Raw genomic sequence first — 26,612 nt, forward strand, 5'->3', positions numbered from 1 at the left:
TACGGTGCGCGTCTCCGCGTACCCTACGCCGTAGGCTACGCCGTAACCCCACGGCGTAGTTCTGCGTCGATTTCACGCAGAACCATAATTCAGGCTATACTCTGATTATGAGTCAGTTACCAGACATAAGCGAAACAAAAACACTTGGTGGCTACTTTGTGTCCAAAACCCCTCACAGGCAAGTTGAGTCTTCAGCACCGTTTCTTTTTTTCTTTTTTCTTTTCTTTTTTTTTTTTTTAATTGTGGCGCATCCCGGTCTTGAATATCGGAGGTGTTTCATAAGCGGAGCTCTCCTTACTGCGCTCCACTTTTAATCAGATTAAGAACCTTTAATGTTCAATCCTGTTTTTCTTCTTCCCTACAGTGTCGGTGCAGGAGTGGCCAAAGCCCAAAAGCAAAGCGATACAGATCAGATTTCAACCCTCAACCAGCTGGGAGAAAGACCGAGAGAGCGAGAGGGAGAGAGGGTTTGTCAGTATCCCTCCCTCCCAAATCCAGAAAAGCTTACCAAGGAAAAAAAGGAGGAGTGTCGGTGGGCTGAGAGAGAAGAGAGACGCGAGGAAACCAGAGGAATTTCCGAGGATATTTTCTCGTCTTCTTCTTCTTTTTTTTTTTTTTCTTCTCCCTATTTGATATCCAAATTTAAAAGTTGAAGGGGAGGCAGCGGGTGAAGGATGGACGAGCAGCCGCGGTTGATGCACTCCCACGGGGTAGGCATGGCCGGACACCCCGGCCTGGCGACGCATATGCAGGATGGCACGGCGGGGACGGACGGAGACGGGAGGAAGCAGGACATCGGAGACATATTACAGCAAATCATGACCATCACAGACCAAAGCTTAGACGAGGCACAGGCGAGGTGAGCCTTGACCAAAAAAAAACAACAAAAAAAAAACACTTGTTCTAAAAGCAAAAAAAAAAAAGCAGAAATTAGTGGGGATGAAGCAGAGCGGTGATAATAGTTGTATTGAGAATGCCTTGTAAATTAAAGCAATAACGCCCACTGAAGTGCCGTGACTGCTGCGAAAGCGCAAAAGAAGAGCTCAAAAACTTGTCACGATTCCGATCTGATTACCCCGAAACAACTTTTGTTTTGATTATTTTTAATTAATTTACGTGCAAATGAAGTGAAAAGACCTGTTTCAACTGTGGAGCACTTGGCACCTCACTCACACTGAGAGTGTGCCGCTTTGTTATAAAGGAGCTTACATTGTAATCCTCTGCCATAATTACATGATGCAGATCTTCTGCTGTTGTTTAGACTTATAGCACTAGAAATGATTACGACATCTGCTGAACAAATTTGAAAGGATGTTACATTAAGGGTCACAATACAATTTATGTTTTTTGTTGCTTATTATGCAATAAGTAAGAAAAAAAAACACTTTCCCAAAATTTTAGGGTCATTCATGGTTTAATCAAATGATAAAACTAACAAAATCAAGACACTACTTTAAAGCTTTTTCATATTTTGCCATGATGATCCTTGATTTTTAAAATTATTATTATTATTTTTTTTTAGAATGTGACCTTTTTATAAACCAGGTTCCAGGTTTGTTTAGTTTCCACTTGTTTGAATATGAATTTGAAAAGTGTTGCCCTGTCCTCTTCGTAGGAAACACGCGCTCAACTGCCACAGAATGAAACCTGCTCTTTTCAACGTCTTGTGTGAAATAAAGGAGAAAACAGGTAAGTCTTGAACGCACCACAAGGTTGCCCATCTTACAGCCCTAAAATGTCTTCAGCGTGGGTCCTCACATCACTTATTTTCTTCCTATCTTGATACCTTTTCTGCAACTAATGGCAGCAATTTTAAAGGACATGCATATTTACTTACACAAATAAGTGGTCACTGGCATCTAAACACAAGCTACTGTTGGTAAATTTGTCGTCATACTTGTATTTTTATAGCTGAGGTTGACTTGCAGTCGTTGGGCTTGAGTGTTTTTATTGGGCCTTTTTCAGCCCTCTGTGTCTGTTTTCCCTAGTCAAGTTTGATGGTGTGTGTGCTAAGTGAGCTGTTTTACATGCAGAGGCAGGTCAGAGGGATTTTCTGTTTATGTTTGCAACAAGGGCCAAAGTCATGAAAAGGAATGCGTGAATTATTACTCACTTAACAGCAGATTAAAAGAAAAGAGCGGCTCACATGATGAAAGCCTGTAAAAGATCCTCTGAAGGATGTGGCAGAGTGCCGCTTTTCAAAAGGAGGAAATAAAACAAAATATTCAATATAGCCTTATCTGTGAACACAACTTTGAAGCTGTCGGTGAGGTTATTGAGGGAGCCCTGTCACTTTGTCTGCTAGGTTGTCGTGTCGCAGCCATGTGAGATGGCTGAGAATAAACACAGGGACTGAGCTGTGTGGAGGTAATACTGTTGTCATTAATATAACATGAATTGTTCTTCTCTGACGTTTCCCCTTCATGTGAGTCAGAGAGGGAACATGTAGACACTTGAGATTTTTACAGAGTGCTGCCCAAGTGGAGGAAGCTACACAAGGTTGGGGCCCTGTTTCTAAATTGCAACGCTCGGAAAAGGGAAAGAGTAATGCCTGGTTCTTTGTAAACTGTCTGGCGTTTCCCAGGGTTCAACCAGAGTTCGTTTCCAGAAAGAAGAACAAAGTGACTTGGACCTTTTCCTGGCTTTTCCCCCTGCCTCTCCTCTCTTCCCACCGTTCTTGGCAACCGGGACTGCACAGGGCTTCTGACGAGCGAGAGGCTCCCCTCAGACTGCAAATTGTCCTCCCCTCCATTTAGTACCAAGTTTGGAAATGAACATGCTTCACCACAGCTTCTGTGATGTATGGGATCACTATTTTTTTTTGTAGTATCTATTCATTTTTTACTCCCTGAATAACAGTCTGCAGTCCTAAAATCAGCCAGGTCTGAATATCAGAAGCATATAAAAGCTGCACATAACGTAAGCCGCCTCCCCCTCCCAGAGAAAAGAAGGAAAAAAAGGATAAAAATAAGAAATCTTCCTTGTCGACGTTTGGAGAGCTGAGCTGCGGCTCATCTTCGCCCATAGGAGGGTTTGTGCAGACGAAACTGAAAATCCTTTCACTGCAGTGACAGAGAAAATGAGTCAAACCTTCACCATGGCATTTACAACCAAATGTGCTGAGTGCAGTGTATGCGAGTGGAGTACAGCCTGCAATTTGTCAGGACTTTTTTATATTCTTTCTAAAGAGTCACCTTCTCTTTGCTTTTTTTTCATTGTTGCAGTCAGAGTCTGTCGAAGAAGAGCTGCTAGCAGGAAGAGACGAGAATGGCTCGTCTCTTTTTGAAGCTCCTCGACCTTTTACTGGCGTAACAAAGCATTTCTGTATTTCAGATATCACTTTCTGCATGTAGTTGTCCACATGTGAGCAGGGTGCACCTCTTTTCGGCGTGTTACATCGGTGGTGTGAGTGTTGACAGCAGCAATATGGGTCATTGCCGCAGTGAGGTGTCCATTGGCAGGCAGCTGACAAACAAGGCAGGAGCACATGCCAATAGCGGACAGAGCAGGCCTTAACTGATGACCCCACACCACCCCACTCCCTGTTTATTTGTGCCGGGGTCGTTCCCATGTCACGCCATCAGAGTATTTAGCAAGTTTAAACAAGCTCAGGTTCACATGCTGGCTTAATGAAAACCAACAGTGAAGGCTTGTGTTACCACTCGGAGACGTTCCTTTTGGCAGCCGAGGTTGTATTTCACCGAGACGTTTTTTCCCCGTTTCCCGGCCCCGCTCAAGTTTGTTTTGTTTTTTTTTCAAACTATCTTCATTGTTACTTGAGTTCCTGAGAACACTTTGAATTTGTTTTCCTGTGCTTGCTTCACATCCTTTGAAGAGAGCAGGAGAGCATCTCTTTTTTGTGTGTGGAACCATTACAGCAGGGGAAGCTGTCACGTACAGGTTGACTAAGTAAGAGAAGCCAGACACCAAGTCAATGTTTCTGGGTGTCATATTTCAGGCCTACTCCCCCTCTTTCTCTCCCTCTCTATCTGTGAGCCTGGGACTGTTTCGTCAGGCCACTCTGTGTCAGCAGCCTCACATTACTTCCATGCAGACTCGGGTCAGATGGAGAGCTCCTGCATGACTAATGTGATCAGATGGATAATGCATTACAATGCTTGAACTTATCAAAGCTGGAGACCTGCTGAATCAGTCCATCCTGCTAACTACACCCCTCACCCCCCCCAGTTGCTTTACGATCCCTGCCAGGAGTCACCAATGTGGTAGAAAATATTCCATTTTCCCTGGCCTGAAATCAGCTCCAAGTTATCTTCTTGTTTGATTGAACATTGTAAAACTACTGTGAAAGAGACGTCTTCACGTGTCTCGTTTTGCCTGAGCAGCAGACCAAAATGTAGAGAAAAAGATTAGATTGACAATAAAATTGGAGCAAACAAGCAATTTCTTTCATTTGAGTAGCCAAGACATTGACCTAAGTGATTAGCTGATTATAAGTTGAAAAAAGGAGTGTGAAACATTGATGAATGGGCTGACCGGCGACTGATCAATTAATCAGGTAATTGTCTCCGTAAGCTTAAAATGAACCCACAGGTGCACAGAGATAATGTCAAATAGCTATTTCTAGCATTTCCTCTAACATCAACATTAAACGATGATGGAGACGCTCGTTGGACTCCCGTGCAGTAGCGGATAAACTGGTCACTATGGCTCCCAGTGCTGCTGTTTTTCAGTATTTAATTGACATGGCTGTCCGTGATGAGTTCAAGGGTTAGTGTTGCCTCTCTTTGTTGCTCTCCTCTCATCTCCAGTAACAGATGGAGGCATTAGTCTCCGATGTGGCGCTGTCCTGAAACTAATGGCTATGTCCTTGGTTTCCCGTGCTAGCTGGGAGACTTTATATCTGTCCCCTGCTTGGAAGTGCAGAAGCAGCAGTTTATCCCCCCCCTCTACGTTTTAGTTTCCACGGAAATAGGACCAAAACAGGCCTCTGTCTGTTCTCTCATAAATAACTTCAAATAAATAACTTCAAATTGAGTGCAAAGTTTTTCCCTGAGAAAAACTGGCTTTGATTTGTGAGTTTATAGGAAACTCTTCCTCCTCTTACCAGAAGTCTTCATCTAGGTGAATGATAATAAACTCGTAATATATTTATTTAACTAGGATGTGCACATTGTAAGTTTATCTTTGCCTGAGTTATATGGTTTAAAAATAGTCTGGCATCCCTTTTAGTCACTGATCCTCGCTTTATATTCATGTTTTCTAACAGCGCACTTCAGAAGCAACAGCAAGTATTTCTGCTGTTCCCTGTCCTCCGATATAAACTCACTCGCAATTAGGACAGCTAATATATTATGCAAATGTTGACTGGCTTAATTGAGACATGTTAATCATGTTTTAAGAGGCTAATTACAGCCCTGCATATCGGAGGTGGGAGTAGTAATTAGCCGTGATAAGAGATCTGGCTGTAGACTGGTCATATTCTGTGTGGCGACACGTGACGAGAGAGTGCTGGTTTGGAAAAGTGTACGCATCTTTTTAGGTTTTTTGTGGCACGTCTTCTTTTTAAAACACTTTTTATATTATTATTATTAGTTATGTCTGCCTTTTTTTACATACGCTCAAGTGAGAATGTGTCAAGTAAGAATTTCTTTTACTTCTAAAGAAACTGTAAGAGCAACAGTCAAAAATGTATCTGTTCAAATATTCAAGAGAAATAGGAATTCTTTTCATGTGTACAGTTTGTTTGTTTGTTGTACTTCTCAGTCTGGTTTCTCCGAAGACTGGGCTCTTACACATGGCTGCGTTCTTAGTTTTTCTGACAGAGATCATATTTAGATCCATTAAGCTAAGAATGCCTTCCCACTTATCGAATATAAAATTGCTTTAGAGAGGAAATTTGCTTTATTGCGGAGTGGAGTTTCTTTTTTATCAGATGTTTGTCTCTGGAGCAGCTTTTAGTGTCTACAAAACAGCTCCGGTGACATTATTGCCGTTGCAATTGCCTCCGCCATTGTTTTACTTATTGGTGCTGTTTGGATTTGATTGGATTTTGCACAGTCTCATGGAATTGCCCCACACAGTAGGACTGGTGAAGGCATATATCCTCATATTGTTGGGGTTGATACACCCACAGATCTTATTATTGATATGTTCATAGGGCTCCGACTGTGTACCTTTTGAATTATATTATTTCATTCTATGTATTTCATGGACTTAATACCCTGCAGCTGCTTGCACACAGCCCTGGCCTTCAGATTAATATGTCCTGTTTTTTTATTATTTTTTTTTTACTGATTTTCTTGGGCCCTTTGATGGAGGTGGGTCGTCTGGCACCCTGCCACTAAGATGTTAGTGGCGTGTTGGCAGCATGCTGGGGTTGTACAAAAGACCCCCCCGACTTCGGTGAACAGTCAAACATGAGATGGCAAGCGCTCTTCCCTGGCTGACTTAGTAAAAATGACACAAATTAATACATGCTGCTTAAACAGGACCAAGATTAATGGTTGCCTTTCGCAGCGGCTTAGATCCTCTGTCAGTCGCTGCTCGCTGCCCAGATGGAATCAACACCAATCAATGAGGCTGCCGACTCTCACTAGATATCTGCTTAGGATGTCGAGTGGTACACACAGATACGCACATTCAAATGTACACTGTGCACGGAGACACTTATGTCATGCAAGGGATTTTTTTCTTTTCTTTTTTCTTTTTTTCCAGACTGCATCCTTGTATTTCTGCTTCTTCCTTCAGGTTTTCTCTGTATAAAGTCACAGGCATATCTCGTGTTACATCCCATACAGTAGGATGTGCAATCAGGTGCTACAAAGTCAGATGGGGAAGAGCAGTGAGGCTGATGGCTCAGTAGTGATTGGATGTTTCAATTACGGATAGTAATGCCATGGTGTAGTGAGTCATGCAGTGCAGATAGCACCATTTATTTTAATCAGGACAGGGGAGAGATGGGTGTGGATGTGTCTCCCTCATTTCAAAGTGGCTTCACATTTAGAAGCCGAGGAGTGTGTTCTCGCTCTCTTTTCTCACTGCCAGTCCCCCACCTTCAGCATGTCACCCAGAAACGCACGCGCAGACACACAGATACACATGCTCAGGTGGATTGAGACTGGAGGAGAGGTTGCCGTGGGTAACGCATAGAGACAGGGTACTCTCTCGTTGAGCTATTCTAATTTATGTTAATAAACCTCGCCGTTGCCGTGAGAGACAAAGGGGCCACAGATGAGCCTTGGTAACCTCAGCACCTTCACTGGAAGGAAAGGCGCAGACAAAGAGCAATGCAGACACACACACACGCACGCACGCACACACACACACACACACACACACACACACACACACACACACACACACACACACACACACACACACACACACACACACACACACACACACACACACACACACACACACACACAGAGAAAAACAGAGAGGAGAGATATTGAACTGTAAAGAAAGACAAAAATTGTGCTGGGGAGAGTGATGATAAATTTAGCTGCACAAAGAGTTGTTTTGTGACTGCAAAATCAAACAGTCTCATGCTGGCAATTTTGACTGTGGTGTGTGGTGTCTACTATTTCTGTGTCAGAGTGTGTTGGACGGGCAGAAATAGGCAGGCGGGCTGTCTCTTGGGACAGTTGCTGCTAATTTCGTGGGCTCCATAGAGACACGCGAGAGCTGCAGTTTTGGACCACTTCCCAGGACACATGTGACACCACAGGTAGCATTTAGCACAGTATAAGGCGAGAGCACGAATATTAACCGAGGTCAGCACTTGGTCTGGTTGCCTGGCAGTGCTAGGATCATCTGTGCGAGCCGGACGGCGACCCTTAAATCTGCTTTTAATCTTCTGCTCTATCAAAGACGACTTTGGGCATTCATGAATCAAATTACCAACTCAAATGTGAAAAAAACTAGTGTGCAATTTTTAATCTTAAGCACTTGTGCCATGCAAATGACCTCAGAATATGTCTTTTTAAATATAATTTCCACACTGTTATTTTGTTTTGGTGTGAAAAGTAGCTTCAGTTCTAAAATGTGAAGCATTTAGCATTAACAGTTTTTCTACGAAAGACATGGCTGTTTACTGGTTCCCAGTACCCCAGAAATCTGCATCCCAGTCCAAGGAGTGGAAGCTGTGGATTTCCTCTCTCTGCCTTCTGTCTGCCAGCGTGCCTTTGGCTATGTTAGTTCTGGACAGTTAACTCCTACTGAAATTATGTTAATTGCTGTCATTTTCTTTTTTCTACTTGAGCATAATCAGCAAATTATATACTTCTGTTCATTTATTACCAAGCCACTCCTAACGGGGTTTTTACCCTTCAAAGATCAAAAGTAAGGAGGGGAGGTAGTTTGCTCCTGTGATTTGTGTACTCATCTGGGTTCATGTGCGTTGTCAGCAATTTGCAATTTTGTGTATCAGATTTTTATTGCATCGGCCGCACGGTGTCATAAAAGAAATGTATGGTAGAGGCAAGTTGTGGTTTTAGTTTTTTAGGGTATAATTCAATATTGTAATACATGTATTACGAGGATGAATGTTTAATTTGTAACACTGCGGCAGTGTTGAGAAATGTTTGCGTTGACGAGCAAGAGAGACAGTCTTTGTGTGAGGTTTGTAAATCTTGGTTTGACAGCGTGCCAGGCGAGTGTTTTCGCCGACATGTTGACATTCTCATTTTACCTTAAGCTAACCCACAGGAAGCAGTAACGGTAATAAAACAAGTTGCACTTGTTTTTGCATTGTATGTACCCCTTATTACACGTTGTTGTGCCGTGTTTGGGCATTGCTACATCTGGTAAGTTTGTACGGGCTCGCAACAAAGGCTATTTATTTAGCAGGAAACATCTCATTTCTGATATTATTCATAACTGGCTTTTTTTGTCTGTGATTATGCGACTTATTGTGAAATGTTTCCTGTTTGTGAAAACTCCCTAGGAAATAACTTTATGTGTGCTTGTCTGCGTGCACAAACACAAACATGCAGCATGTGGTTGTCTGCTAAAACCAAACAGACTCTTTTCAAACCTCTTCCCAAAATAGGAAAACAAGTGTTAGTTTAAACTGAGAGGACAAGAACTGTCATCTTACATTAAGTTCCACAGCATGAGATGAGGACAAGTATTTCAAGACACTTATATGTTACTTCTCAGGAAAAAAAGAAAAAAAAAGTAGAGGAAATGTCAAGTACATATATACATACGTATCCTGCAGGATAATGCTGAGCTTTGGCATTAAAGGACGACTTACATGTTTCCTATTTAAGCTTTGGACGATTTTTCCCGAGATTTGAACGACACAGCTTCGGCGTGGAGGCGAGCAGCTCCTCTTCTTCTATTATTTTTTATTTGCATTGCTGGCACCACCTTGCAGCCTGTTTTATTGGACATGTCCTTCAGCACCACGTTTAGCAGTCTCCTCCCCTGAAGACATAAAATTCCTTTATGTTCCTATTACTTGAGTTTACGAAGATCGTCGTCACCCACCCCACCCTCCGATAAGATCATATTGATAGATTGATATTGGGAGAGCTGTAGTGTGATAAAGGCGCGGGGGTTAAGAGCTTCTTGGATAGTTTAACCTTGATAAAACAGTTGTTTCAGTGAGGTTGATTTTGCCCCATCCGTCTTCATCCGTCAGAGCCTCGCTGAAGTATGCAAATGAAGGCAGTAGAGGGAAACGCCGTGCGCGGTTAAATGGGGCGTTGAGAATGTGCGGTGTACCGCGCCGACGGGGTGATACTACTTACTGTCCAAATTTAGTGTGTCTTTTCTGAACGCCTCCCCTCCCTCTCCCTCTTCCTTTTTGTCTGCGTTTCAAGAATATATACACCCCGAGAGAAACTGTGCCCTCTCGTAAAAAGATTACAGCTGTGACAGAAGCAAAGCAGTTTATGTGTTTGTATTATTGTAAATTTTAATATTTTTTCAGCTGGAGTTTAGTGGCTCCAGGCTTTTATTTGTGACTTTCCATGTGCAGCATCTACATGTGGCGGCAGGTTTTATTGCATGCTCAGCCCGTACATTTTAGAGTATGGCTGTTTATTGTTCTAATTAGCAAGTCTGGAGGTGTAAGGGTAATAATCTTTGCGATAATAACTGTTTATGCCTTAACACTGCTCTCCATTCACTGTTTATAGTACTCGGGCAGCTTCATTTGCGTGATTAGTTTTGTACCTCTTCAGTGGCATTAAGGATGTTTTTTGTGTTTGTTTGATTCTCTCATTTATCTCACGTGTCGGCATATTGATTGATTCCCCTGCTCACTCATTATTTTGTTCTGTTCTTCACAACTCATTTTCAGAGAGGGGGCCTTCACCGAGGCCAGAAACAGATACTGCGTCTCCTCTCTGCTGTCTGACGAGCCGCCACACACATAAAGCTGTCAATCAGGAACTTTCCTGTCTGCCCTTTTGTTATGGAACGCCAGCTCTGTGGGTGGGTCCTCTGGATGATAGATGTCTCAGAGAGCCTATCATACTGCTAGGAGCATCTATCTCTGTCTGGTGCCTGTTAAACAAGCTTGGGAAAGCAGCCATGTAGTCCTAACCACCACTGGCCTCCACTAAAAAACCCCATTAACATTAATGAAGGATAGCTTTAAAAGTTCTTCAGTAATAGGCTTCAATTGGATTTATGAGTCACACAGTTTGCCAGTGAGTACGTCAGGAAAAATGTCACCCGTAGATAATTAGAAATGAGCGTTTGAAAGGTCTTCGGACACTGTTTCAGTGAAGGTGTCAGCTTAGTTTGGATTTTTTTTTCTTTTTTTGCCCCTCAATCTTCTTTTTCCCTGCTAAAATCAAGCGGCATCTTCAGTGGCTGCGAGGGGGCGCGAGGTGTTTGATGTCTTAAGCCACTGCGAAGATAAAGCTGTTCATCTTACGCGTTGCTGCTGCCTCCACAGAAAAGAAAGGAAAAAAAAAACAAAACAAAAAAACATTTGTAATGCTTTTTTAAAGGCCTTTCATCCCAGCTGGCGCTGGCCATTTCAATATCTTGCAACTACCACTTTACCTGTCTGCAAGGTCCCTATAGACGGCTGATGTGAAACTGCCATTAGCCGGCCAATTCCTCAGCCACAGATTACTGTGCCAGTACGTGGTAATCACAATGTTGAAAAGGTCTGATTGCACTCTATCCAGCCTACAAAGTGTAGCATAAATGGGTTTTTCGAAGGTCTGCAGTGGGTTGTTGGTATGTCATCATAGTGCATTAGGACTGTCAGAGGCAAAATAGCAGTTTTTGAAACCTCTCTGTGAATGTTAAAAGGATGCAGAAATACACTTGGCAAAAAATCCCCAAGAAAACAAGGTCTCAGTGAGGCTGTTCAGTCAGAGCCTCCCCTGTGCGAGTTGAGCTATGAACTTGCTTCCGCAGAAAATATATTTATTTTAAATATTTCTAATTCCTCCTCTCTTTCCCTCGGCCTTTCCTTCTCCTTTCTCCTCTATGGCTGGTGTGCTCTCTGCTCACCTCGGGTGTCATTAGCAGCTGAAGGAGGTTGGGAGGAAAGAGGGGGTGCTACTCTTAATGAATTCCACCGTGTCTACCTAGTTAACCAACCCACCCACTCCCCCGCCCCCCCAAGGTGTCAAATTAAAGCAGATGGAAAAGGGGAGAACACGAGGATGAGCAAGGTACATCACACCTCAGCTCATTTCCCTACTCTCCTTCAAATCACCTAATACAACATAATATTCATGAATGGTATCCATGTAACAACTGTGCCAAAATGGTTGGATGCACCTCAGATATTCACTTTAATGACTAAGGAGCTGCCACAGCAGTTAATAACACCCCACTGTGAACGGGGGGAAGTAACTATATACGTCTGCTTAGAAACTGTACCTTTTCATTGGTTATTGGGACATTTTTGCTGTATTTTTATATCGCTGCATTGGTACTTTAAGTTAACATACGCACTTGTTACAAATTGATGTCTAATAACTCATAATAACCTTTTTAAAAGAAACTAATGTAAGTGTAGTATTTGGCTAATAGAATGCCCATTTTAGTGTTGTATTTATATTTAAAGTGATTCATCCCTGGGAGTTGGTCAGATGGATTAGTTGCTTTGTCTGCTTCAGTAAACCTCAAACATTTTGACTCATAAATCCATCCATCCATCATCTATACCTGCTTCTTCCCATTCAGGGTCATGGGGGTCTCTTGGAGCCAAGCTGGAGCTAATTAATTTCTAGGAATTAATAGTATTTTTGAATTGAATTTTAATTAAATTTAATTGGGGTAACAGGCAGTAGTACATTTTCTATTTAATTAATTTTTTTTTAATTTTCAATTTACACTTCAATAATATAATTTTTCCTTGCAAGATGAATAAAGTATAATTTAAACCAATTAAGTAATATTAATTTCAGTTCTACTACATTAATTGAAGGACCTTATAACCCACCTATTTCTGCTGCATAATTGAAAATTTTTTTTTTTTGGTTGTGAGTATTGTATTAAAATCTTAGACAAGATTCAGGGCAGTTGTTGAAAGCAACTCTGTGAAGTGCAACTCAAGGGAAAACATCCACTGTTCCTATTTTAAGCAAACCAGGAAGTGCAGTTTCTTAAATGACCACTAGAGGCCGGCTCCTAAAGTTAGTCCCAGCTTCAGTCCCTGCAGAGCTGTGCAACTGCTCAAGTTTGAAAACTGATTGAACTGAGTTCATAAAAGTTAATGAAAATATTTTTTCCCCCACATATTTTGTCTCGAGTTCTGATTGACATGGGCACTGGGTAAGTCTTTTCTCCTTTTTGTGTGAAACACAATTATTATTTAAGCAATATTGAGGCCACGCTGGTGTTTGTGGCCAATAACATTTCCTGGATTATTTGAGCAGCTCTGCCCTGTTGGCTTGCAGGATTTTCTATTCAATCTTAAATGTTATTTAGTCCAAAATTTAAGTTTACCTTAGAGAGGTAAAACTTTGCAGCACTAAACCATCAAAATTGAAACATAAATTTCACCAATCGCCAGCACTGATAAATTATTATTATTATTTTATTTAGTAAAAACTAAAATGATGCAGGTGAAGAATGGTGTTTAAGAATTATACTTTGTTTACAAGCTTAAGCTGTGCACCCAAACATCGTTCAACCTAATTATTTTAAACTCTACAACAATCCCAAATTAAATATCAATTATGTCAAGATGATAAAGCCAAAGTGTTCAAATCTGTTAAACACCCCAGCCATTAAAAATGTGTGTTTTAAAAGTTGAACTCTAGCTTCCATCAAGAGTTGGGACAAACTGATGTGATATTGTGACACAGTCAGAGACAGTGGAATAAGATGATCTGGGAGTACTGAAAGGCTTAACCTCAGCTTACCTTGTCTATATTTGTTTCAGATGTCCTTTCAGTGGACTCTTTAGATGAGGGCGTGAACTTTCTACACTCACTGTGTGTAGGTGGATACAGTAATAGTGCCAGTGATGGTGATGGCATATGAGACAGCTCCATAGCGTGGCTGAAAATAATTTTGAGGCCATACCAGCTACATTTAACCCCTTGCGCCTGAGAATAAGAGGATGGCACCACCTGTTCTGAAGCATTCAAACTGCGTCGGCAGTTTTTAATGATGTTAAAGCGTTTCGGGCTGGATTTTTCCTGTGGGCCTCGCAGAGTCTACTTCACCGCGGCATCAGTGGCTGATAGTCCTGACTCAACAGAGAAGTCGGCATCCCCCCCGTGGCTGTGCTTACTCACTCCTGAGCCCAGCGTTTAGTTTTCGTTGGCAGACCCAGGCCACAGCTCATTAGACTAAGAGAATGCGCTTGTTTTAATTAATGATATGTAAATATCCTTGAATTGGCCACATTTGCATATTAAGAGAGATTTGTGGAATCTGTGGAGTAATATATTTTAATTAGGGATTAATTAGAAATAATGGGAATTTCATTTCGCCTGGCAGGTTGTATTTGGTGTGAAGCGTGCGCCGGGGCTCAATCTTTGAACGTTGAGGCAGCTACCAACATGTTAAGGAAGCTCTGCTCTTTCACCCGCTGTCTGTGCTGCATACAAACACATGCTCTCTCACACACACACACACACACACACACACACACACACACACACACACACACACACACACACACACACACACACACACACACACACACACACACACACACACCCACAGAGATACACTCTGGCATCACATTCCTTGAGATGCCAGAATCTTCCCAGGGGGTCTTCATAAAACGCTGTAGCTTAGAAAAGGCAGCGAAGAGGAAGAGAATCCAGCTTGAACACCCATAATATGTTTTTGGGGATGGTCCCAGTTTGGCTCCGTTTCATCTCCTCTCATCTTTCTGTTCTCTTTTTTTTTTTTTTTCCATAGATGGGGAATGGCTTTCAGACATGGAACACTAGTTATGCTGGCAATTATGTTAATGGAATGCCATTAGGCCATGATTGTGAATGAGTGAATAGGGAGAGAGGGCACGTTCAAGAGACCAAAGTCAACGTCTGCTTTGATCCACTTCTAAGAGACACTGCCAAAACACATTCTAGCATGTTGTCTAATTTTTCACTCATAGATCTGCAGTTCCACATGGTTTGACCGTCATGTCAGGGTTTGTTTCACTATAGGCTGTTTGTACAGGTTAATGATGTACTCGGTGCGTTCTTTTCCTCTGACAGCGGTGAAAATAAATCTGAATAAAAGCAAAGAAGCCATCTGTCATCAGCATCACTAATCTCAGCGACAGCGTGGCCACTATCACCTCATCTCCTAGGTGGAAATCATCCCCATTACCAAGCATCTAGGCTGCTATCTGCTTCCTGATGCTCCTCTCAGCAGCCTCACACACAAAAGTGCTGTTGCAGCCCATCTGCAGAAAAGGACATTTGATGCATTCGGTCATCTCTGGTCATTTTCATAAAGCACAAGCTTATAGTAAAATGTCTTTTTTTGTTGTTTTTGTTGGTGCTTCTTTTTTTTCTTCCAACAGCTTAAAGCCGAGCGCTTCTTTGGCATTTGTGATATGTCGTCAGTGTGCTGATGTTATTGATCCAGGACCTTCCGAATTCATTAGGAGATCCAGCCCAACTGTGCCGCATCTTTATTTATGTTGCTGCGCCCTCCCTGGCCCGCTTCTCTTTCTGCCTCGCTCCCTGTCTGCCATCCGCTTTCATCCTCCATGCATTATTCTTTTATTATTCTTTTACAGCTGCCTTATCACCCGCATTTTGGTGAGGATAAGACCTGTCATCTTTGGGTCTAGTCTGGGGAGATGATGGGAGACTTCAAGGGGGAGGAGGATGAGGTGGGGGGAGGAGGGTGGCTGTAAAGAATGCCTGCTGTCCCCCGTTTTTCATCATCTGAAATGGACCTCTCTCTCTCTCTTTCTCTCTTTCTTTCTTTCTTTCTTTCTCTTTTTTCTCTACCCCCATGCCCCCCCTCCCCCCCACCTTGCGTCTCCCTTTCACTCTCTCTTTCGCTGTCTCTCTTTGTAATGAGAATCTCTCTCTAATTGAGGGAGCTGCAGCGAGCTGGCCGAGGGCGGCAGGGTTAGATTGTGATACTGGCTACGTGACCGTTATGCTGATAAAGGTGACGGATCAATAATTTAGGCCCTGACCTTAATGGTGGTGTTAAAGCGCTCATTCCTCCGGAGTCTGGAAGCCTTAAAGGTGCAGAGGTGGATAAAAGGCAAGGCGCTCGCTGGATGTGGGGGTGGGGGGATGGTGGGCGAAGCAGATAAGAAGAGAGGTAGAGAAAGACGGAGAGGGAGAGTGTATTTGCAGTCTGTGAAAGGAGGGATCATGAGTGATGTTTTTCCCTGCCTCTACATTCACACTCTCACATTGTCACCAACATTCATCCTCTTAGTATCCATATGAATGCAATAAGCTTTTTTTTTCTTCTTATTTTGCATGTATTTGGTATCTGCTTGTAATCCGTTTTCATATAAAAAAAAAAGAAAGAAAAAAGAAATCCTCCACCCATTCTCACTCATGCACAGAATGAATCACCAGACACCAGAAGTGAACAAAGACTGCAGTAACGAGTGGGTTTAATCTGGTTGTGGGCTTGTCTTGTGCCTCCTAGCTTAAGGCCATGCTCATTGAGGATTCGGACAGCCATCGATTTGATTCTGAGGGACATTAACGTCACAGCCTCATGCGTCTCTCTGAATCTCTGAGACTCATTCCCTGCTGGCAGGATGCGACCATCCCAGCTCTCCCCTGCTCCTCCTCACCCACCCAGCCACCCTTAGGGGATGATATATTAGATATAACCAATTCAATTTTATGCAGCCAGGACAGACGCCCTGGGGACATAAACACACACATTTTTAATACACTCCTCACCAGGAAGCCCAATGCGCCAGAGCCTGCGGCTGCCCTGGGTCTCCTCTCACACTCAATTATTAATGTAACGGCCGTAGTGGCTTAATTAAATAATAAAGACGAGCTCACTGCAAAGGAATGGTCCAAGGACAAGTCGGGAAAAGAGGTGGCTTCTCTAAATGTACGATTTTGACATATATAAGAAGGCAATAACATTTGGAGACAGCAATGTCTTATTATCATCAAATGTACATTTACGGTCAGTTTATTTGTATCTCGTTGGGACATTGTTTTTGTGCCACATATTAAATGAACTGCCATATTCCACCGTAACTACTCTTCAATAGTGTATATAGGTTAGTTTCATAATCATTTATCCAAAAAGGGTTTTTTCCCCCCAAAATAAATCAATTTGAAGCAGAGGTGCGGGCTTTTGGCTCAAATCTCCATCTGCTCATAAATCAACTGTCTTGAGTGTCGGGTCAAACAGGGGCTTGCGATTCCTCAACTACATAAAAAGACTGATTTCCTCAGATTATGGATTCCTGCCACCTCGGGGGCAAGCCAAAGGAAGCACTCCAACGTGATGAAACGTGGCGTTATCTTTTACTTTGTTTCATTAGATTCACTGGAGATTACACACTACTCTCAAAGACTAGATTTTGCAGCACTCAAAGATGAGACATCTTCTGGCCTCGGGGCAAAAAAATATATTTCCCAGCTCCCATCCCCAGCCCGTTTCTCTGGGTTCATGTCAGTTTTAACGTGCAATTAATTATTCAAATTCTTTTTGAAAAGCAGGGTTACGTTTTGAGTGGCTTGTTCAAAGGGAAAAGCAGGTTTTTTTTTTCGTGCCACAAATGGTGAGAAAGCTCCGCCATTAGATTGAAAAATAGGCCCATTGTGCATGTTGACTTGGTGGCGCACCACGATGAAGGATGGCTACAAACTAGAGTGTTTAAAACAGAGAATTGAAATTAATGCCCTCTCAAAGCCAGGCTTGCTGACGATACATTAAAACTAATACTCCAGTGAGGTTGAGCAAATGTTTGTTTATATACATGAAATGCGCTCGGAGAGAATGAAATGATTGGATTTTGCCGAAGTAAACGCTTGTATTAAAGACGAAGACAAAAGAAACAAATTGTAATGCAATGAGGTGTGGCTGCTCCTGTGTTTCTTGTTTCTTCTCTGTTTTTGACTAGACTAATCCTTCCAGACATCTTTTATTTATGCTTTTTTTTCCTTTTTTTAAAAATCTTTTCAGTTTTGCCTCTTTTGGTTATTTAATTCCCTCTTTTTCACCACATTCTCATAGCACATGCCACTATTTTCGCCTGCTGACACGTTGAGACGCTTTCAAAGGTCATGCCTCAAGTCTGCGTTGTCACATCACTTATTCAGGCAGGTTTTATTTATTCATGCCTTTTTTTGATTTTAATAATTTAATGCAGTGAAATGTTTCTTTCATAGAGCAGTAAAGTGCTCACGAGGAGTGTTGACTTCTCTAAAAATATGGTTATATGGCTTCTTTATACAGCATGAACCGCCGTCCATGTAAAGTGTGAGCTGTTGCTGTCAGTAGGAGCCGTAATGTGTATCGATTGAAATTATCCTTCACTTCCACTGCAGCCGGACGACCTCTTAGATGCCGAGTGAAGAGTGTATAAGAGGCTCTTTTTGTACTTTTCCTTTTCCTTTAGAATTTACTGCCAGCAGCAGAGAGTGGTATTTATTTTCCTCACACTCTGCTCTGCTATCCTGGAGTTGGCAGAGTGATTTTGTAGAATAGAAACATTATAGACTGTTAGTGTCAAAGTGTTAAATGTGATGTATAGAGCTGGGGGTTTCAGAGGGAGGAGGGTGGATGGGGTTGAGGTGGAGGCGGAAAGGAGGTGAGCACTGCCAGCCATGACTGGAGCAAGGTGCTCATGGGAGAGAGGAGCCATCCACCATGTGAGGGATGGCAGGGTAATGTGGCGGAAGGTAATGGCTTTTCTCAGTCCGCTGAAACAGAGGGGAGATCATTAGGGGGCTGCTGTGGCGCACAGCGCAGTCCGTTTACCCCGACTCTGCCAGCGCCTCCTGTCAGAGCAGGGGTGTGGAGATACTCATTGTATTTGTCTGTCTGTTTTTCTGCGGTGCCGGCAGTGTAACTCCAAGGAGGATACAGTGTTTGATTATTATTTTGGGCCTTTCTTACCAGGATGGATAGACACTGACACTTTGGCTTACAGCTGCACTCAGATATTTCCGTACCAAATGCTTCTCCAGCTGTGAAATCAAATCACAGAACAACACCAGTTCTGACAACAGCGGCAAAAACTTTCGGACTTTTCCGTACATATTTGGTTGTTACTTTACCATAAGCGGTCCGGCTACCAGAGTGTTTTTTATCTCTTTAAATAGAAGATGCCACTTTGTTTTTCTGAAGGTGTTGTTTAATTTCAAAAGAATAGACCAGTTGATTTTAAGAGGTGCAGACTTCCGCTCGGCACATATCTTTATATGATACTTACACCACAGGCAGTATTAAATAAAGTTTAATATTTGTGGATCGGTCTGTCTTCTGTGGTGCAAAAACACTGTCTAAAACCTTAACTGCAGGAAAAGTTAGTAATGATCTGTTACGAGATGTTTGTATTAAAGGTGTACTTTTGTACATCAACGAGGGCTCCTCACACCCAGTTAACAGCACTTTGAGCTGCCGGTCGATTTTTGCCTCCGTGAGCCTCCAGCCCGGCGTGACAGAGAAGATTGGACGTCATTAAGGCCTACACTCCTTCCGCCATCCGGGGGTGTGTGAAATGGGCTCTGCTGCTGCCAAACGTGTGGACTATTAGTGTGTGTCTCCATCATTCATGTGAAATCTCACAAAAAGGCTTACAGCGCCGATGACCAGAGCTGCATGTTCATCTTGTGGTTTCATTTACCTTCTCTCTCTTGCTTTTTTTTTTTTTTTTATGTCAGTTTTAAATGCCCTTCGTGTGTTAGCTGAAGGTTGATGGGTGAGTTACATCCCAAACGGGGAAGACTCATTGTCAGGACACATTCAAGCCGTATGAAGAAAAAAATAAGGCTTCTGAGAAATATGATCACTCCTGTAAAATGGACCAATTATTCCCCATTGACAACCTTCAAAGCCCACTTTTATTGGCCGATTCAGCCAAATAAAATTTTATTGCGCAGGCGAAACAGGACGCTGTCATTTTTGCATAGCTTTTCCAAGCTTAGCTTTTATATGATCCCCGTTATTACACCTCTGTGACATTTAAACTTTATTGAACAAGACTTTAAAATCTGTATGCAGTCTATAAAACCAAAATTTATTTCTTTCAGATGGGAGGAAGGTCCTCCAGCAGTTTAGTAGTGACTAAAACAGATTGACATGAGGTTTCTAGATGTGAAAGAAAATGTTGATGTATTTGTCAATTTGAAACATTTTTGTTTTGTCCAAAGTCCTTCTATTAAGCACCATTTTTGAATAATTTGGCAACCAATCTTGAATAAATACCAGGGAATTGAAAAAATACCAAAATAAGAAAACTCCCAGCCCACAGTTTCCAAATATCACTAAATATTGTTGTATTTTGCTTATATTGGTCCCTGTGTCTTTCTCAGTTTCCTAAAGATCAAATGATCGCCAAAATCAGATTTAAAATCAACGATTAGACAATGAAAAGAAGATAATCCTTGCAATTTAAATAGTTACACTGCTAGCATAGGTTTGAAATTCTGAAAATGAAAAATAAGGAATTTCTTTGCAAACACTCAACTCTGCAAAATGTGTTTCAGATTTAATATGAAGCACATAAAATCCTAAGGTGATGAAAAGTTGATCTGTGAGCTATATTTGATACTACAGTACATGCAAGCCTATATATATGAACATAAAAGTATTTCCTCGACAGCTGTATGGAGAAAAACCCATGCAGAAAAGGGAAAGGTGCTGCGAGGAAGGTCCTGCCCCCCTCCTCTGTGTAATTAAAAAGGGGTGCCTGTCAGAGGCTTCTGCTGCTTTGTGTGGCCCCATATGTTTGGGCGCTGATACAGGGAGGATTATTCTGTTTGGAAGCCTGATAACAGCCTGTTTATAACCTTGGCGCAGGCTGTAGCCTAATCTGGCAGCAGCACATCTCCCCCCCTGCAGCCCACCCCCCCCTCCAAATTTCACAGAAAAAAACATATTGGCTTTTTTTTCTCCTCCAGCTGGGGGAAAGCAGTTATGACCCAAAAAGATCAAAGGATTTTACCTGGATCTATCACATGCGTGGATGTGTCTCTGCTTCGCCTAAAAATGAGCCGGTGGTGTTTACCTTTTCGGCATACTTCTGTTTGTGAGTCCTAATGCAATTATTCCAGCTTGTTTTGGCTGATCGCCTATCACCATTCACTCGGTGAGGAGCACAGATAACGTTCTCTCTCCTGCTGTTATCCTTCATTCATATTTTCAGAATATGAGTTTCACAGAATCAGTACTGCACTCACCTTTGTCCTTCCTGTCTCAGACATTAGTGCTGCTTTTGTTGGGAACTTTAATTCTTAAATCGGCAGGCAGATTAGTACAGGCTTTTGTTCTCAGAATATATTGCCATCTTGTCTTTCACATAACTGAGAGTGCTGTGATTTCTGTTCTTATGCTGAACTGCTTTGTGATTTTAAGTTCTTTGTGCTAATAGAAAATCAGACTAATTGCTACATGACCTACTTAGAGAAATGATTAGACGGCTATTGTCATTGCCCACTGTGGAGGCCATATATGTTTTAAGATTGTATGTATATTTAAGAATAAAGAACACTACTGGTCCGTGTGTTGATAAAACTCAAACAAAAAGCTCACATTTTATGATATTTTATACATTTGAGCAACCGTGAACTGATCACTAAATGTGCCTGAGGACTCTGGTGGGCAGAGCTGAATGAGGGCTAAGAATTTATCCTCGACAGAAACAAAATAACAACAAAAAAGACAAGGAGACAAAGATTGAAACAAGATATAAGTGACAAAATGGTAATGAGATATCAAACAACCAAAATAAGATGCAAGCCATCTAGAAAAAGATGCAAAAACAAGACAAAAAGGCAAGGAACCACCACAAAGAAAAGCTAAACTGTTATAATGTCACACCAAATAATTGAGATTAAATGCGGATGACCACAAAAAGATCTAAAATCTCTAGTATGACATACTAAACAACCGTGACATCAATTATCATGGAAGTACACGACTCAAGATGAGACTAGTGCCACAGTGATCACACTGAAATTAAACTAATAAAATAGCACCAAAAAGGCAGATGGCCTCAATAAAATGCTGAACATTTGACCATAATTTTTACATGTAAAAATATGATAGAATATTTATAGAATATGATGCATTACATGATTTGTTAATGCATCAGTAGTAATACAAATCCAAATGCCTTCAGGGCCATCATGAATATCTTGCTAATTTTCAACATTCAGGACTTTTACTTGCAATGGAGTATTTTTACACCTTGGCATTCATTTATGCAGGTGAAAGCCCTGAATACTCGTTCCACCGCTCTGGTTGACTAAGTACAATTATGTACAACAGCGCATTTGCTTTTTTTTTTTTTTTGCTCTTCAAGTTAGGAGAGAAAAAAGCTCCTCGCACACATCCTGAGCCACTTAATTCTCTCCAAGTTTCACCTTAAATGCTCACGTTAATAAGAGGGTTCCAACCCTGCTGATGAGTTACCAGAGGGCTGAATAACAGCCCCTCTATGTAATGCACTACTACAGCGAGGACCCTTAACCAGCAGCTCACTGCAGGGAGAGGGAGAGCACAGAGTGGCAGGCAAAGAGAACTGTCAACCTGTCACATTTCTCCCTCCTCTTCCCCTTGATAAATTAAAGTTACACAGTGTGCGTGTTGTAGCAGCGGAAGGCTGTGCAGAAAGCCTGGCTCCTCAGGTCTCAGGAGATAGCTGGCAACTAGGTCAGACTGATAATGTAATCCGCTGACTGGATCCTCAGCCCACTACAGCCCGAGTAAAAAGGATGACATGAAAAAAGCGGAAATATAGGAGGAAAATAGCAACTTTTATAGTGTGCCGCACGTTATTGTGCTGGTTCCAGTTAATCAAGTTTATAAAAAAGTAACGTCCATGCAGATTGTTGTGCTGGAGGCATATCCAGCTGCTGTGTGCGTGCGTCTGACTCTACACACCTGATTATGCAAAAAGCATAATTCACATTACTAAACATCATACTTCTCACTGGGGAGTCTGATTTAAACTTATTTCTTTTCTCACATTATCTTTGCACTACATCGTGCACTGCAGCGCACTGTACATGCACAACAAAACAGTATCATACAAGTCTGCAGGGAGAGTGACAAGAATAAGTTCCTGCATCAGCAAGGTGCATTTTCATTCCCATGCAGTCCTCTGGAGAGGCTCTGTGGGCCCACTGTGACAACTCTGCCTCCCCGCAGGTGTGGAAATGAAACAGGGCCTATAAATAGCTCCGGCAGCTGGGAGTCGGGCAGGAGTGGGTGGGTGGGAGCGTGGGTGGAAGTGGGGGGGGCGTAAAAGAGGTCCAGCTGGGGATGCAGGTGTCTATAGGCTGACCCGACAGAAGCCGAATACGACGGCTTGCTCGCCCAGGGGGGCTGGGGAGGAGGTGTGGTGGAGGTACCGCGTGATCCAGTTTTAGAAGTGAAGAACTTGAGCAAAAAGATGCCGATTTAGTTGTTGGGCCCATCTGATGCGACTGAAATACCATCGCAGTGCAAATAATGAAATCAGGGTTCCACAGTTATGCATCACGTCCACAAAAGGATCGCATAATTTCAGAACAATAACTGATTTGTTTGTGACACAACGTGCCACCATGTGACAAACTGAACTTAAGTGATCTAAACACACACTGACAAAGAAAAGGACTGTTGAGCTGTTGGATTATGAAAAAAAGGCATTCATAAAAGAAACAATGGCATTTAAGCCCATATCAAGCTGTAATTCAGCGCGTTGATGCCCTCAATTTCTTTCATAAACATGAGATACATCTAAAAATTATTGCAGTGTTTTATGGATAGCCTTTTCAGTCTACAGGTATGCGTTTTGCTTTCACTAACACCTACACAGCAGTAATGTTGAAAAAAATGTTTGATGCTGTTGCCATGGTTGCAGAAATCTGACCTTTGCCTTTCAGTGGGGAGTTAACAGCGCTACTTCTTCTTCTTCAAAGTATCAGTGGCTCCAGCTTGTGTCAGCTTCTGCTACAGTAGCAAGTGTCATTGCTGCTGTAGGAACCTTATCAAATTGAGGGAAAATTATCCGAGCAGCTTTTTTAAATCCGTGCGTACTAAGAGTAAAGACGACTCTCTAAAGGACGCAGAATATGAAGGCAGTGATGTAAATGCGTAGCACAGAGTGCACGTTGTTGATCTTTCAATCCATTCGAACAAGAATACCCTCACTTTTTCATCACACACCTCATTATACAGACACAGCTGAGCCCAGTCGGAGCACAAGTGCTGCAGGATGTCTGAGTGGCTAATTTGAGTCCAGGGTCTCAGCATAGATAACCGAAGTGTCAGCAAGCTGCAGTATTTGATTCCCTGTATCAATGAAAACATGCCGCCTTTCTGCACCTGTCATGTAAAATGTTAGTCAGAATTCAGCAGTGAGAGAAGTTGCTTTTTAAAAATAGAATATATGTATGTATATATACTGTGTGTATATATATATATATATATATATATATATATATATATATATATATATATATATATATATATATATATATATATATAGTATACTATATAGTCTATTATAGTGACTAAATAATGCAGAATGACTAACTAATAAATAATCGATTGCCATCCCCTGCAATAGACCAGTGCTACAGTTAAACTCACATGCCTTTTCAATATCCATCGACTTTTCACATTGTTCTAGTATTTAGACAGTGATAACTCTGAATTAACCTCTGACTGCACACGTAAACTGGGTCAAACACTGGTTGAACATACGTTCACGCTATTCATATTTGAATGGGTCATTAGTGTTGCTGGCGTGTGCTCCCAGTGCCACAGGGCTGTCTGCATAGTATACTGGTGTGCTCCTTTTAAATAGAGCCACGTTGTCTTTATTTTTTAAAATCAAGCCTCATCTTTTAGGGCAGAAAATGCAGTTTTCATTTCCAACGGATGACTTGATGTGCTTTTCATGTAAATGACATCTAGCACTTGCACACTGGTGCATGCATTAATGCATTAATTCGTTGGTAGTATATACTTTTTGTGTAGCTGGAGGCGAAATGACACATTGTCATCAAAAACACATTCCCCCGCTTACAGTTCCACTTCACTCAGGCTCACACACATATTTCAGAGCTGATTGACAGCAGGAGCTCCCTCTGACCTAGTATTCTGCTACAGTGGGACAATCGCACAGGCTTGTGATTAATGACTAGACTCTATCCGCTTGTAGCGTGGTAGGCCTGCCACCCAGGCCACTTAGACTGCCTGGACCACTACCTCTGCTGTAAACACACTCTCCTGATCTGCCTATGTGTTTCTGTGTGTCTCAATCCGTCTGCCTGCAGGCTTTGAATGGTCATATTCATTGTTATTTCTCCAAACTATCATCTCAAGTTGACTCATCTGCAACATGCACAACAGGAACACACCCATGCATTTATACAGGATCGCCATGAACTCTTCCGCTTCTCATGACAATCATTAGTCAAATACTATTTGCATTATTTCTGCATTAGGACAAGCGTCACGCAGAAAAGAGTGATTTTGCTTATGTTTTCAGTGCCATGTTTTGCTTATGCAAAAGTTTCAGCCTCAAAATTATTTTTATTCAAAGCAGACGCTCACTCCTCCTGCAGATGTTAACAAAAATTGCAGTCCAAGACAGTGATTGCTTGTACCTTTTTTCCCTCTCTTTCTAGCAGCAAGGAGCAAACTAAGTATCTCTTGGGGTTATTTTTTTGTACTGTTAACCTCACAGGATGTCTTGTCATTGTGACAGCATCTAAACAATCTAAGCAAACAATACACAGAGACGAGCAAAGCCAGCCTGACTTATTTTTCCTCCATGGGAAGCTCCCTCATAAAGACTCAGAGAGACTTATGTTTTGTGCTGCAGAAAATCTCTCAAGACTAACTGTACTGAATGCGCCATGACAGATGCGTTGTCTTTAGTTTTGGATTGTTTGACAAAATACACAATTCGCAGATGTTTTGATCATAAATTAATCAGAATTTTCTTCTCTTTTTTTTGTTTTTTTTTAGTCCATAAATCAATAAGCTCGCAAAGCAAAAAAAAAAAGTGATCTGCATCTATTTAAATAAGCAATTAATCTTTGTATTTTAAAGCTGAATTCGCAAATGACGGCTGGTTCCAGCTTCTCATCTGAGACCACGTCAAACTGGAGATGTGATGCTTTTCTTTGATATATTTCCAAGTAAACTGAATATCTTTATGCGTCAGACTTCCAGCATTTAAATACATCACCATTTTGTGACATTTTGTAGATAAAACAGTTGTTAGTGAATTAATTAGGTTGATTGATGGAAGTAGTTGTTACGTGCAACCCTGAACCAATGTGTTTCTTTAATATATAAAAAACAAAGGTTCTGCATCCTGGCTGGTACTTGATTTGGAGCATCGCAACAAAATATACTTCAGGTGGAGAGCAAAAATGTAATTATTATGCAGATTAGCACCAATAAGACTTTTTTTTATTGACATGTTCATGTTTGTGCTCCAATTTGAGGTTGTTTTGTCAGGCCGAAGTATTTAACAATTTAACTTTGCAGCATGGCATTAAATCAGTACAAGAGGTGTAAAAATGATAAACTAGCATAATGTTGAAACTTGAGGAAAGTACCTCGACGGTGTACTTTCAATCCTGGAGAGACCGACTTTGATGCTCTTGCAACTGTAATCCCAATCCTGGAACGTCAATCTACAAAACCCACCACCCTGTCAGAAAGTATATTGATATTTTTAGCTTTGCCATGGTTTGTCATGGGACAACAGAAGTGTTCTTTGTCTTCTCATGGGGTGTGATTTCAGCTTGTGGATGGCTCCGGGCCTTCTGCTGCATGAGAGGAATCTGGGAAGCTTAAGAGTTGTTTCGGGCATAAAACCTTCGGATCACTCTTCCGAATAAAGAAGCCAATATTAACATTTACCATGATAGATATTATCTGGGAGTTGTCTGTCTGGATCCGTCTGGATGTGTAGGATATTTAGTTTCTGATGTCATGCTTCCTTGATGCCCAGATATTATTTTTATATACAAACTCATTTGAGGTTTTATCTATATATAGAGAAAACAGAGGGATCA

At 41.7% G+C, this 26,612-nt stretch overlaps 1 protein-coding gene across 2 annotated transcripts in view; it reads left to right on the plus strand.

Annotated features, from left to right (window-relative positions):
• The first annotated feature begins 221 nt into the window (after positions 1 to 221).
• The window catches only part of pbx1a (pre-B-cell leukemia homeobox 1a), a 46,828-nt gene continuing 20,437 nt past the window's right edge, over positions 222 to 26,612 (plus strand). Inside the window, exons 1-2 of one of the 2 annotated variants that reach the window (XM_061732312.1) lie at positions 222 to 859; positions 1,616 to 1,689. In XM_061732312.1, the coding sequence (XP_061588296.1) occupies positions 675 to 859; positions 1,616 to 1,689 (259 nt within the window). In that variant the 5' untranslated portion in view covers positions 222 to 674. The remainder of the gene's footprint in view (positions 860 to 1,615; positions 1,690 to 26,612) is intronic. The other variant, XM_061732313.1, reaches the window with a different exon arrangement.

Source organism: Cololabis saira, chromosome 10, assembly GCF_033807715.1.
Source record: "Cololabis saira isolate AMF1-May2022 chromosome 10, fColSai1.1, whole genome shotgun sequence".
In the NCBI taxonomy this organism is placed as follows: Eukaryota; Metazoa; Chordata; class Actinopteri; order Beloniformes; family Belonidae; genus Cololabis; species Cololabis saira.